This window comes from Acomys russatus, chromosome 25 (assembly GCF_903995435.1).
Source record: "Acomys russatus chromosome 25, mAcoRus1.1, whole genome shotgun sequence".
Lineage (NCBI taxonomy): Eukaryota > Metazoa > Chordata > Mammalia > Rodentia > Muridae > Acomys > Acomys russatus.
In genome coordinates, this window is record NC_067161.1 from 13,361,995 (window position 1) to 13,376,093 (window position 14,099).

General features: G+C 52.7%; 1 protein-coding gene across 3 annotated transcripts in view; it reads left to right on the top strand.

The window, feature by feature from the left end:
• The first annotated feature begins 13,413 nt into the window (after positions 1-13,413).
• The window catches only part of Axin1 (axin 1), a 59,008-nt gene continuing 58,322 nt past the window's right edge, over positions 13,414-14,099 (top strand). Inside the window, exon 1 of one of the 3 annotated variants that reach the window (XM_051168432.1) lies at positions 13,414-13,550. Coding sequence is in view for 2 of the 3 variants with exons in the window: in XM_051168430.1 (XP_051024387.1) it covers positions 13,805-13,807 (3 nt within the window). In the remaining variant the exon portion in view is untranslated. Of the gene's footprint in view, positions 13,551-13,635; positions 13,808-14,099 lie in introns of those variants that run through there. The other 2 variants (XM_051168430.1, XM_051168431.1) reach the window with 2 other exon arrangements.

Genomic DNA, 14,099 nt, shown 5'->3' on the forward strand with positions numbered 1-14,099 from the left:
CTGTAGTAGGCTTTTTAGAGAACCCTTCTGTGCCGGGACTCGTGGAAGTGTGGAACAGAGCACATTGCTGTGCACACTGGTCAAGCCCACGCAGCATTCTGGTTCCTGGGATGGAGTAAGTAAAGTCTAAGGTAGTCTGAGCCACAGTAAAGTGCGTCAGTTCGCTTGGAAGTCTGGAATCCTGTGTTTTCTTGGCCTGGTCGTTCCTCTGTCCCAGAAACTGAGGTTGGACTGTTGGCACTGACCAGCTGCTGCTGCTGCTGGCTCCGCTGAGCTGTGGAGACCAATTTCCTCTTTGGTGGCTTATTGTCCTCAGGGAAAGGGTCCCTTGTGGATGAGGCATCAAGGACACAGCAAGTTGGGTTACGCCCAGTATACGCCAGCTGGGGTCTGGCTCTGGCCTGGAAGGGTCTCTGCATTATGCCCCGAGGAGCTAAAAGGGGGAAGCTTCCTCCCCTGCGATGATACAGGAAGGGGTGCCACGTGGACTTAAAGGCCATGACTTCAGTACTCCTATCCTTAACTACTCCATTACTTGTGGTTAGTGCTATGGCTTGAGGTAGGAAGCCAGGCCAGTGACCTCGAGGCCTTTTTTTTTTTTTTTTTTTGCCCTGAGAGCTGGGGGCTCAGAGGCATTGGCACCGAACCCATTCCTGTCTCTGGGAAGAACAAGGAGAGCCTCCGGAGCTGTGGTTGGAGAAGATGAGGTGGTGGTGGGAGCGGAGCTCCCAGGGCTCCACATCTGGCTGATGTAAAAGGGAACATTAGGTTGCTGCTTGATTGGGTCTGGTCACTGTGGGCCAATGGGATCCCTGATGGGGAGCAGTAGGAGTGCCTGTGCTTGGCTGTGTTCATGATGCCAAATCCAAAGCTGGCATGGAGCCCTTCCACCCACGTAAGAGGGCCCACACAGGTACATAAAGATTAGGGCTGGCTTTGGAGTCAGAAGCCAAGGGGTGTTCCCCAGGTCTTGCTGGCCTCTCTGCCCCTGCATATCACGTAGTACTCTTACTCTGTGGATCATTACTAGGCTAACTTTTTCTTGTTGTTTTTGTTTTTTTGAGACAGGGTCTCTCTGTGTAGCCTTGGCTGTCCTGGACTCACTTTGTAGACCAGGCTGGCCTGGAACTCACAGCGATCCACCTGCCTCTGCCTCATGAGTTCTGGGATTAAAGGCATGCGCCACCACACCCAGCTAGGTTAACACTTTAAAATGACATTGTGTGTGTGTGTGTGTGTGTACACACGCGCGGGTGGACACTTGCATGTGAAGCTTGCCATGGAACGTGTGAAGGTCAGGGAACAATTTGTGGGAGTTGATTCTTTCCTTTTACCTTGTGGATCCCAGGGATCATTCTGGCCATTAGGCTCGATGGCAAGTCCTCTTAAACCTAAACCAAACAATACTCAGCTACCTATCCCCTTGATGTTCCCACAAGGCTCTACCTACTTGTTTGAAACATCAGTATTATCCTCACATCACTGGCTTTTAATTTGAGTCCCTAAATTTAAACCAGCATCTCGCAGCGAGGGCTAGGTCCTTGCTGGGATGTGTAATAGAGTGTCCTTACTGTTACCTTAGCCCAGCTCTCCCAATATCTCTGCCGTTTCTCACTGCCAAGACCTGCATCAAGAGCTGTGTAGTTTTTTTGTTGCTTATTCTGTTTGCTTGTTTGTTTTTCTTTTTTCTTTTTTTTTTAAAGATTCATTTATTCATTTTTTTAAAAAGATTCATTTATTCATTTATTTATTCTGGTATTATGCCTGCATGTGTGCTTGCATGCCAGAAGAGAGCATTAGGTCACATTATAGATGGTTGTGAGCCCCTTTGTGGTTTCTGGGAATTGAACTCCGGACCTCTGTCTGTAAGAGCAGTCAAAGCTCTTAACCTCTGAGACATCTCCAGCCCCCTTTTGTTTGTTTTTCTTTTTTCTTTTTTTTTTTAAAGATTTATTTATTATTTATACAATGTTCTGCCTATGCGCCAGTAGAGGGCACCAGATCTCATTATAGATGGCTATGAGATATCATGTGGTTGCTGGGAATTAAACTTAGGACCTTTGGAAGAGCAGTCAGTGCTTGGAATCTCTGACCCATCTCTCCAACTCATTTGTTTTTCTTTTTTTTTTTTCTCTCTCTCTAGACAGGGTCTCTCTGTGTAGCCTTGGCTGTCTTGGACTCACTTTGTAGACTAGGCTGGCCTTGAACTCACAGCGATTCACCTGGCTCTGCCGCCTGAGTGCTGGGATTAAAGGCGTGTGCCACTACGCCCAGCTTGTTTGTTTGGTTTTCAAGACAGGGTTTCCTGGTGTGTAGCCTTGGCTGTCCTGGACTTGCTTTGTAGGCAAGGCTGGCTTCTAACTCATAGAGATCTGCCTGCTTCTGCCTCCTGAGTGCTGAGATTAAAGGTGTGTACCACTGTGCCTGGTTTTGTTGCCTATTCTTATTTATTTATTATATAATCAGTATTTTCCCTGCATGTATACCTGCAGGACAGAAGAGGGCACCAGATCTCATTATAGATAGTTGTGAGCCTCTGTATAGTTGCTGAGAATTGAACTCAGGACCTCTGGAAGAGCACCCACTACTCTTAACCTCTGAGCCATCTCTCCAGCCCCCTTGTTGCTTATTCTTTTTGAGAGGAGATCTCCGTGTGTAGCCCATGGTAGCCTTGAACTCCAAGTGCTCATTATGTCCCTGTTGTTCCAAGTGCTGGATTATGGATGGATTCTCCCTGCCCCAGGCCTGGCTAGGTCCTGTAGAATTTCTTGTGTCAGTTTCCTGGTGCCCAAGTGACCTGTGGCTGCCTTGAGGGTTAGAGTCAGAACAGGGCAGGGGCTGCACGTAAGATCTTCTAAGCTCTGGCCTCTATATGCAGAAACAGGTGCTGAATGTGGCTTCAACAAGTCACTGCTAGTTACCTCTGCTGAGGTCTGAGCCCATTTCTTTTTCCTTCCTTTCTTTTTTTTTCCTTTTTTTGAGACAGGGTTCATCTCTGTAGGCTTGGCTGTTCTGGACTCACTTTGTAGACCAGGCTGGCCTTGAACTCACAGAGATCCACCTGCTTTTGACTCCCTGAGGGCTGGGATTACAGGCATGCACCACGTGCCCGGCTTGTTTCAGAATTGAGGAGTATTCTGATGTGGCCCTAGCCTTGAGTCCCAGAATAGCACCATTCTAGTGGAATGTGGTGTTTGTCTTATTATATCTTCACATACAAAAAAAAGAAAAAAAATTTTTTTTGAGACAATGTCTCGCTTTAACCCAGGAAGGCCTAGAACATGAGGCAAATTTACTGCCTCCCCCTCTGAGTTCTGGGATTATAGATGTGAGCCGTGCCTCACTTCACCAGCATCCTTGAACCAGAAACCTGTGATGCTCCATAGAAACCATTGGCTTATCTCCTTCCCAGTAAAATGACTCAGGTCAGAGGTAGGTCCCCAAAAGATCATCTGTACACTGCACTGCCTTCTAGGGGTGTGGTAGGTCCCAACTTACAGAGTAGGGGCTGGGTAGCATGGCAGGCGCCTCCTCACACGCATGTGCATACATACTGAGGCAATCCTGTGTTCATAATCCATGCCACACATGGAATAGGAACTGAGGTGCAAGCTGTGGGAACCTGTCCAGGAAGCAGCTCTCTGCCTCTGTTTCCTTGCTTGCCACAAGCCCTAAGCCTCTACCCCAGCTGCCTCAGCCACTCTCCCTAGTTCTATTCTGTGCCCTGTGAACCAACCTGTCCATCTGCTGGGTATCTCTGGGCCTGCACTGGGGGCATGTACTGAGACCAACATGCAGAAGGCAGAAATAACTCCCTGCTGTGTTTTTAAAAATATATTTTATTAATTTATTCATATTACATCTCAATTGTTATCCCATCCCTTGTATCGTCCCATTCCTTTCTCCCTCCCATTTTCTCTTTACTCCCCTCCCCTATGACTGTGACTGAGGGGGATCCTGCTGTGTTTTGATGACAACAGTCCAGGGTCAAATGTCAAAAGGACTGCAGCTGGCTGTGCTGATAAGGGTAGATAGGAAGCTGTATCATCACTGATTCCTCACTGCTCCCATTCCTGCACGTCTGGGCTGGGGAGTGGAGGCCTGAGAAACCATGCCTCATCGCCCCATTAAAAATGAGACCACCGCCAGAAAGAGCCTCTGCCATTCACAGATGGGATGACACGAGGTGGTCTGTGAACTCCAGAGCTCTGTACATGACTTGCCTGAGAGTCTCACATATATGTTGGTTCCTACAGGTTGGCAGGGGAGCATGGATAGGCTCTGGGGGTGGGGGCGCTGTTTCTTAGGCACTGTTGACTCTGCTCTGTGCCCTGTCACCACTCTGGGAGCCCAGGGAGCCCACTGGAGGTCTCATTTCACCCTGCCTGTGCACAGCCAGCTAGCTGCTTTGGTGTGTGCCACCACCATGGATGGTCTCCTGACAACTTGAACCCTTCTTGCAGACCCAGGTCAGGTTGTACGCTTCCCAGGCCTCCTCCTGTCCACTCTGAGCCATCCCAGGCTGGATCCCTGGGCTTGGAAGAGCAAGGCCAGTAGGAGGAATTCCACACGACCCCCCACCTCACCTGCTGCATCTCACTCCAACCTCTCGAAATTCACACTGTGCTGGTGAATGGAGCCTTTTTTTTTTTCTTTTTTCTTTTTGGTTTTTTAAGACAGGGTTTCTCTTTGTAGCCTTGGCTATCCTAGATTCTTCTTTGTAGACCAGGCTGGCCTCGAACTCACAGCGATCCACCTGCCTCTGCCTCCCAAGTGTTGGGATTAAAGACACGTGCCACCACACCTGGCTGAATGGAGCTTTTCTTACGACCAGCTGTCCCAGGCTGCCATTCCCGTCCATACCTGCCCTGTGGATGAGACTTGTCTACTGGTGGTCTCCAGCGTGGTAAGGAGACCCTTTGAGTCCAGGTGCTGTCCTGTGTCAGCTCAGGGGCCACCAGGCCTGACCAGTGTGAAGCAGTTGAGCCCTGAGCCATCTTGGGACTGGTCATTGAGGTACCATTCCGAGCTTCGTTCCCTAAGGCCAGCCTTGTTTGTTCTGACCCGGCTTCTTTGGATGCAAGAACCCCTGGATCTGTGTTCCAGACTCTCCTGGCTCTTTGGTCTCTGTTATGTTTTGTGTTTTGTTTTTTCAAGACAGGGTTTTTCTGTGTAGCCTTAGCTGTCCTGGACTCTCTTTGTAGACCAAGCTGGCCTGGAACTCACAATGATCTGCCTGCCGCTGCCTCCTGAGTGCTGGGATTAAAGGTGTGCGCCGCCATGCCTGACACTCTTTGGTCTCTTTAGTTTTGGCAGGACCCTCTCCATTGGCCGCTTAGGTTCCTGGAACCTGCCAGGCTGTGGCTTTCTCTAAGGAGCCAGAGGATCATACCTGCTCCTGGAAGCCCCCTGGTCGTGTGAGATATGCCGAGCTGGTGTGGTATCTCTCGGTTTTACCTAGGAAGTGAGATGCAGTGAGAGAGCTCCCGAGAGGCCTTTGCAGCGCTGCTCCCAGGGCTGTTTAACCAGACGGGGCTGTTTCTGAATGTCACACAACTGGGCTGTCAGTGGTCTTAAGGTTGCTCAAGGGTCCGTCACCGGGGTGGGCAGTCCATGGAGGGATGCTCTTGGGGTACAGTGTTCTTCAGAAGGGTTCCAGAGTCATTCCAGGGCAGGGACCCAAGGTCTATAAAGAGCAGAGCCATACAAAGAACCTTGGGAGGCTCTTGGCAGCAGGTGTATGTGTTCAGCAGGCAGTGACACTACAGTCAGACTGTGGAGTGCTTTGTGAGTAGAGACAATGTTCCATCTGAGGATGGCTGAAAGTTTGGCTCTTCGAAGACTACCTGCAGTTGGGGTGGGGTCGCTCCCTACTTTTCCTCCCATTGCCCACCATTCCCCCCTATTCACTGTTTTGTTTTGTTTTGTTTTTTTTCCTCACCAGCATAGGCCTGGCCTTCAGCCCCTGGGGCAAGCCTGACCTGAAATCCTTTTCTTAGTAGGGGCTCAAAAGATGATTGTTTCTACAGCTAGGGAATGAAGCAGGACAAGGAACAGCTCAGGAAAGGCCATGAGGTGGACAGAGACCCCTTCACATCGGACATGTATGAAACATAACAAAAACGCCTCACAGCTAGTGTGGGGACAGTTACCATGTAGTCAGTCCCAACTGCCCCTCTGAAGGGACACTGGCATGGGGCCACTGGCAGCACAGCCTGCTCCCTCCACAAATAGGAGTGGCTTGGGGGGGTGGCGGTGTCTAAAGGGGCTGGTTGCCATGGCTACCATAGGGTTCTGAGGCCCGTCATCTGGTCCCTGCCTCAGCCAATAGGCGGCAGGAGCCCGAGCTGCAGCCTAGAGTCACGCTTCTGCCTCCCAGCCACACAGTAGCCAAGAGCAGGGACCCGCTTCCTGGAGTGGCTGAAAGTGCTCGGACAGACAGCCAAGCCCATCATGGCGGACGGCGGGACAGTGGGGCGCGACCAGGCACTTGGAGCCAGGCAGGTGAGGTAAGCCAGGCGGGTGGACAGGTGGATGTAGGTGGTCCTTGTAGCCCATTGTTCTCGTGGTTGTGGCCCTGCCCTCAGCCCACCCCACCCTCAGCACACACACACACTCTCCCACCGAACCGACCCTTGGATCTTCACTGCCCCCCCCCCATGGTCTGTGGAAGGGTCAAGGGACGAGACAAAAGGAAGTCTTATGAGCAGAATGGAGCCACACTACACAACCACGGGCTGAAAACCGCCTTGGTTGGTCTCTCACATCAGATTCCATGCAGAGACGGCTTCAAAGACCCCCCGACTAGCCCAAGCCCTTGGTGTTCTGACCACCATGCCTGGGCTCAGCGACAAGCCGCCTCAAATCAGCATGGTTTAAGGAGCATTTTTTTTCCCCAATAAAGGGGGGCAAAAAAAAAGAAGCAACAGAAAAAAAAATGTCCACCTATAACAGGGGGAGCAGGCAGCCCAGATAGATCAGAAGCGCCAAATCCCATTACTCGGGACTTCAGAGCACAGGCAGCTGCGATTAAGAGCTTGTCAATGGAGTCCCCTTCGGAGATCAAAGGGGCATGCCTGTGAGAGTGTGCGTGTGTGTGTGTGTGTGTGTGTGTGTGTGTGTGTGTGTGTGTGTGTGCTCACATGTATATGTGTGTGTGTAGGAGCACATGCTGTGGGGTGACAGTGGAGGGCCATGTGCCACAGCACAGAAGAGGCTGGTGTATCACCTGCCTCCTGTGGTCACCCTCCATGTTGCTTCTGTCCTTGCTGCTGTGTATGACATGCGTGGATGCATCGGGGCCAGGCTGGGCAAAAGAGAGGCCTGGTCCATAATATATCCACTGTAAGGCAGTTCTGGCTAGACCTAGTCACTATTTCTGGGCCTCCACTTTTTACTTTCATCCTGTCCCTTCCCCAAAGTCTACCCAAAGGAGCCTGTAGGAGCTGGGAAGGCATGCTAGGCCATGGGCAATGCTGGGTGTCCGGGTACATAACTACGGCAGTCGGGTCCTGCTGCCCGTGGGCCGTGAGCTCTCAGCTGGCCTGGTAAATGCATCCTGGGGGTTGAAAGCTGCTGTCGATGTGATTGGTAGGTTGTTAGGTAAACTCTGAGAAGCAAATCTTTTAATCCACTGTGGCTAATCCAGTGCACTTTTGTTTGCCAAGACAGATTCTGCAGCAACAAAGGGGCTGGAGAGACCCCAGCATACATAATCACATACTTAGAACTTGGCCGCGGCTGCCCACAGGGTTCCTAGGCAGCAGACAGAGACATCTCAGGACAGCAGTGTAGAGGGTAGGTGGTAGGAGGGGCCTAAGTGGGCTGAAGGTGTGGGCCATTAACCTCCCTTGGTGATACCTTTTCAACCTGTGTGGATGTCCCCTGGCCACCTGCCGGATGGGTAGCTGTTGGGCATTGGGACTTTGCAGCTTTCTGGGGGCAACTGAGCAGAGTCAGACAAAAGGAAAACCAATACCCAATACATACAGGGTGCAACCTTGGGACGCAGAAAGGCTTGTGAAGGTATAATAAGAAGCTGGGGAGGATGACAAATGACGTAAGGGGAGGGAACAGAAGGAGGAAGTGACAGTGGGCAGCAGGAGGGCAGGTGCACCCAGGATAGGAAGAGGAAGTGGCCTGAGGCTGGGCAATGAAGTATAAAAGACACCCGAAGAGAATCTTCAGGGTCTGGCACACTCGCAAAGGGGAACACTACCTGTCCTGGGAGAACAGTGCTGAGGTTAGGGAGGCCAGCAGGTTCCTTCCTCTTTCTAAGACGTATACTAGGCAGAGCAGTAGACTTTATCCTGCTACCTAGTCTTGTCCATGCAGACTTGTGCATGGACCTCATTTTGCCAAGGAGGACACTCTACTCAGACACAGCAGTATTCAAGCCTCCAGAGTGCTGCTGCCGTTCCCTTATGTTCCAGTGGTTCTGTCATCTGGAGAGGTGATGGGCCTGGTGGCTGGTTACCTTCTGCTTACTGGGCTCTAGGACATCAAAAAGAGCTAATTTAGCTGCCAGGCGTAGTGGCTCATGCCTTTAATCCCAGCACTTGGGAGTCAGAGGCAGGCGGATCCCTGTGAGTTCGAAGCCAGCCTGGTCTACAAAGTGAGTCTAGGACAGCCCAAGGCTACGTAGAAATCCTGTCTCAAAAAACAAACAAACAAAAAAGAGCTATCTTAGACCTCACACCCTCTATGCCTACCCACTGACCTCAATCTACTTCCCTGTTCCCTTAGTATCTGCAATCACCTTCCAGATGCCCCCAAATAAGTCCTGGGGAATAGAGCCCTTTCCAACAGCAGCGTGGATGACTGCCCTTAAGACAACAGGGAGTCAGGTCCCAGTAAGAAGGCATTGACAGTATCCTGGGAAGGGTTTACTTCTTGGGGTCCACTCAAGTGGGGCACTAGCCCAGCACACACCCCCACCCCCTTCATGCCTGTTTACACTGCTGCCCTGCCTCACTGATTCTTGACTCCTGGAAGGTGGCAGCAGGGGAATGGTATGCTGGGTCAGGCCTGCTGTCTAGAGGAGGACATGACTGAATACTTCTGGAGTCTAACCCAGGGAATAAGCATGGGCCTGGAACACATAATAACCCCAAGGGCACAAACAGTGACCATCTCTGAAGAGGCCACACCAGCAAGGCAGAGTGATGGATTACCTACTCTTCTGTGGATGGATGCCTCATACCTGGGAGGGGAAGGCAGACACTCAGCTGAAACAGCATTCGGAAGCAGGAGCCATCAGACCTCTCCATTGTAATGCTGTCTGGCATATAACCCAGTATTTAGCAGTGTCAACAGCGGTTAACACTGCAGCCATATTGAATCACATAATTTAGGATGGTCAGGAACTTGTGGGGTGAAATGCAAACAGCAGGAGTAATGCAACCTGCCAGCTCAGAACACACATTACCAGGAGGGGTAGAAGATGAGGAAGAACTTGGGGCCAGCAAGATGGCTTGGCAGGTAAAGGAGTTTGCTGCTGAGCCTGATGGCCTGAGTTCAATCCTAGGGACCCACATGTGGAAGGAGAGGGTGAACTTATACAAGTTGTACTCTGACTTCTTCATATGGACCCTGGCTGTCTTTTGCCCTTACACATTAAAGAAAACATGTATAAATGAAATCCATGGTCATGCCACCACTAAGGCGACTGCTGGTAGAGTTAAGGCCTCCGGAGGCCCAAGCCTGGAGCAAACACGGGAACACACAAGTTAATGCTACCCAGGAGCAGTTGCATCCTTCAGGGGCTCGCTTTGCCATTATGTTGTTCCTGTGGCTTGTTAGACATTGGTGTCAACTGGAAGGTGGCAGCCACTGCAGAGTTGTTGAGGCTTCCATGTCATTATAAGGGTAATGTTTAACTGCATCACTTCCATGAAGAATAAAGTAAAACTCATGCTGGGCTTACTGACATTTCCTGTATTCCTAGCACTTGGAAAGCTTGGGCAGGAGGATCACAACTTTAAGAGCAGCCTGAGCTATACAGTGAGACTGTTCTGGAGGGGGTGTGGGAGGAACCCTTTGATAACCACTTCCTTTTAGGGGCCTATGTGAACCCTCTTTGATAGGCTCTTAGTCCTCCTGCCTTCATAGACTCCATGTTCTGTGACACAAAAATTAGCATCTCTGGCCAGGCGTGGTGGCGCACGCCTTTAATTCCAGTACAGAGGCAGAGGCAGGTAGATCTCTGTGAGTGTAAGACCAGCCTGGTCTAAAAAAGAGCCCAGGACAGCCTGGGGTATTACACAGAGAAACCCTGTCTTGAGCCCTCCTTCCCCCCAAATATATATTTTAATCTCATCTGTGTTTGTGGCACTATGGCTTTTCTCCTCACTGTTGTGTCTCAAACTTCTTGTTCTTTTAGGCAGAGGCCCTGGCCAACCTCCCTTACCCCTACCCCTCAACCTCCTCAACTTCAATCTCAGAAATGATGGAAAAAGAAGATTTGTGGGGTGAGGCAGAGGCCAGGATTGGGCTTATGGCAGGAAGGTAGCTGGCTGACAGAGGAGGAAACTGGGCCACTCAAGTCCTCAGAGCATCCTGAGGCATGTTGGGTTCGCATGGCTGCCTTATTCTAGAATTGTAAACCAGACAAGATCACAAGTCTTCACTCTGCTGGGAACTCAGTTGCCACCCACCACTACCCACTACACCTCTGCACTGGGTAGAGAGAGGGCCAAGGGCCAGACAGCTAGAAACCAGCTGAGCCTCAAACCCTTCTTCGCCCAGAATTGAGGATCAGAAGGGCCCCTTCTTGTCCCCTCTTCCTGAGGTGGGGCATGGACAGTGGCTGTTCATTTCTGTAGTTGACCTTCTGCAGGGGATTTTCCTGTCCTGTATCACTGGACTGGACTCTCTGCAACACACATGTATCACTTTTCATGAATGGTCTTCTTCAGTCACAGGGACAAATATACTAAAGGCTTCAAAGACACTTTATTTAAAAGCATTTCCATGTCATGTCGGGCATGTTGGCGCACACCTGTAATCCCAGCACTCGGGGAGGCAGGGGCAGCCTGATCTACAAAGTGAGTCCAGGACAGCCAAGGCTACATAGAGAAACCCTATCTCGAAAAACAAAACAAAACAAAAAAGTTATTTCTATGTCTACATTGAAGAAAATAATTTCTGCTCATGAGTTTGTTTTTTAAAACCCTCCTTGATTCCTGGGAAGACACCTGAACAAATGTCATGAAAATTAAGTTAAAGCTGCTAGTGGCAATTCTGGGTGGAGCAAAGAGCCCTGCGTTTGTATTTTAAGGCCCCTGTGTATAGGGGGGTGCCTCTCTCTCAGAATCAAGGCTCCCAAGTGCTGTCCCCCCACCTGCACCCCCATTCTCTCTGCAGACACTCCATCAAGGTCTCCATAATTTAGCCCTCGGTCGAGTTTCCTTCTCTGGTCTGCCCTCCCCCGCCCCACCCACTATTTCAAATTCTCCCTCCACTGGCCACCCCACAGCCCACTTTAGCAGGCTGTTGAATTTCCTCCAGGCTTCCTGATTCCCTTCCTGTCCCTGCAGGGCGGGGGCCCCGAGGAGCTGGAGGCCCGAGGGTCCTATTCTGGTCCCAGGGCTTGGGGATACCCACCACCGTGGGCTAGCAGGAGGATGGACGTGGACTTGATCCCGAGAGCCTGGCCTGGCCGCTGCAGCAGCTCTACAGAATCAAGGCAAGCACTTGGGGCCCTGGTTTGGGAGTGGGGAGGCAGCCCAAGGCCAAGGTTACCTATTACTGTGTCTTCCTATGATACAAAGCTGAATGGTCTGGGACAGGCTCTGCGATGGCGTCTCCAGTGCCCAGGGCAGTGGGGCTGTTTCAGTTGGGCATGTGTGCACATGAAACCTGTGCTGGGATTTGAGTGGGGCTCCGTTGGCTTAGCTGTACAGCACTGCCAGTACCCCAGGCCCAGCCCTGAGGCTCAGTGATGGGTCTAGGAGGGGAATTTGGCAGGCTAGGTCACCCTAGTAGCCATAGTTCAAGTGGTCCCTTCTCTATACATAGCAACCTTGGGCATCAGCACTATGCTAAGTGCTCTCAGAGGCAGGGCACGGGGTTAGGATCACCCCAGACAGTTAGGTGGAAGATGGTCTGTGGGTTCAGGAGTCCTAAACCAATACAACTGCTTTTTACCTGGGAGCCATGAAGGATGAGGGGCCAGGCAGCGCGGGCGAACACCGTGTAGGAGAAAGCATGGTAGTGGCATCAGTAGCAGCAGCATTAGAGTGAAGCATGCTGGTGGGCAAAGCAGATGCAGCCAGGATTGGGTGGGAGGGGACCATAACAGAAGGAGAGATTCTGAAATAATGTGGGTACCAGGAGTCCTCTGGCCACTGCGAGCCCTGGTGGGTATACACTGAGCCTAGGTTGCAACCTCTTGTCTGCAAAAATGGATTACCTCAGAGGTGTCGGGGCCTGTGTTCTGGGGTCCTGATCTGCATGGTAGTAATTCCTTGTGTTCATATCCTTCTTCTTGGGCAGTGGCTGACAGAGGGTTGCGGTTGTATTGGTACTGACAGGGTAGTATCCCCAGAACCGGTGTAGGTGCTGCTGCCAAATAGAGAGCTGGGCATCTATGCGCTGATGCTGTGGCCTTGTGTCCTGAAGTCTGTGGTGGGGTAACATGGAGTTGGCCTGTTGGGCTTGCAGACTCAGGTTCATAACCTCAGCAAGAGATGTCTTGGGAGACAGTATGTCTGAGTGTGTGTGTGCGTTTGTGTGTACGTTGGGGGAGCGTCCGGATACCCAGAAGCCCTCTCAGTAAAGCGCTTGTGACCAGGCCTGTCGGTTCAGCCATGGGCGGTCTGCCTTCAGCACAGCGGGCTTGGTGATGGACTTAGTTGTTGAGCGCGCCCAGGGCTGTTTCCCATGCCACCTTTCGGGACCAGCTATAGTCACCGCCCCCATTGGGCGTCCTCCGCGACGACGTCCAAGCGGCGATCCTTGCCCACGCCCCGCCTCCACCACAGCAACACAGTGCCTGGCTCCTGTTTCCAACCCTTGACTATGCCGCAGGCCCGCCTCCTACTCCGTTCCCTCCCCTCACTCTTCTTCATGTCTTTGACCTCCTACCCCGCCTCATGTTAGAAGCCCCGCCCCCTCCGTGGTCCAGCCTCCACACCGAGATCCCGCCCACACAGCAGCCCCGCCCCACACCGTGGCCCCGCCCTCGCACTTCCGGGCGGCGCCGGCGGGGGCGCTCGGGCCTGGGCTTCAGGGCTCTGGGCTCAGGCTCCCGGCTCAGGGAAGCGCTTGCGGCCGTTGCGGCCGGCGCCGCAGGAGCCTGCTGGGGTCGGGCTGGAACCTCCTTCCAAAGAGGGCTGGTGGGAGTGAGCAGCGGGTCTCGGCGGCGCTCTGCGGCCTGTCTCGCGCTGCCTCCGGGCCACCGGTCGCTGAGCCGTCGCCGCCGCCGCGATGGGGGCCCCCCAGGGCCGCGCCCCCACCGTGGCCCGCCCGTTGAGCCGCCGCTGAGCGCATGGGCCTCCCCGGGCCGGGAGCCAGGCCCCGGGCCGCTCCTCCACAGCCGCCGCGCGCTGGTGAGTAGTGGGAGCCGGCGGGCGCGCTCCTGTGGCGCGGAGGCCTGGTGCCCGGGGCTGCGGGAGTAGGCCTCGCTAGGCCGGCGTACGCGGACCCGGAAGAGAGGGGCGCGCGAGTTGCGGGCGGGAGGCGTGTCGGAGCGCGGCCCGCGAGGTGCGATGTTGTGCACCGCGCGGAGAGGCCAGAGCGCCAAGGGGACGCGGAGCAGGAAGAGGTGCAGGCTCCGCAGCCTGAGTCGAGGCGTGGGGACTGCATGGTATGCTAGGCATATGGGATGCAGGGCTTTGGGGAGCTGGTGTGCCAGGGAAGGGATGATAGTAGGGCACGGGGAAGGCAAAGGCCTGTATGAACAGGACAAGGGAGTAAGGAAGACCAGGGATTCTAAGAATGATCTACAGATGGATGTGTGTCTGCTAGGTGGGATGTTTGTTGTTGTTACTGGGTCTCGGACACGTTTAGGATGTAGGTGAGTTGGTACTGAGGAGCTGCTGATGCTTAGATGATGTGTGTGTGTGTGTCCTTCCAACTGGGTGTGCGTGTGTCCTCCC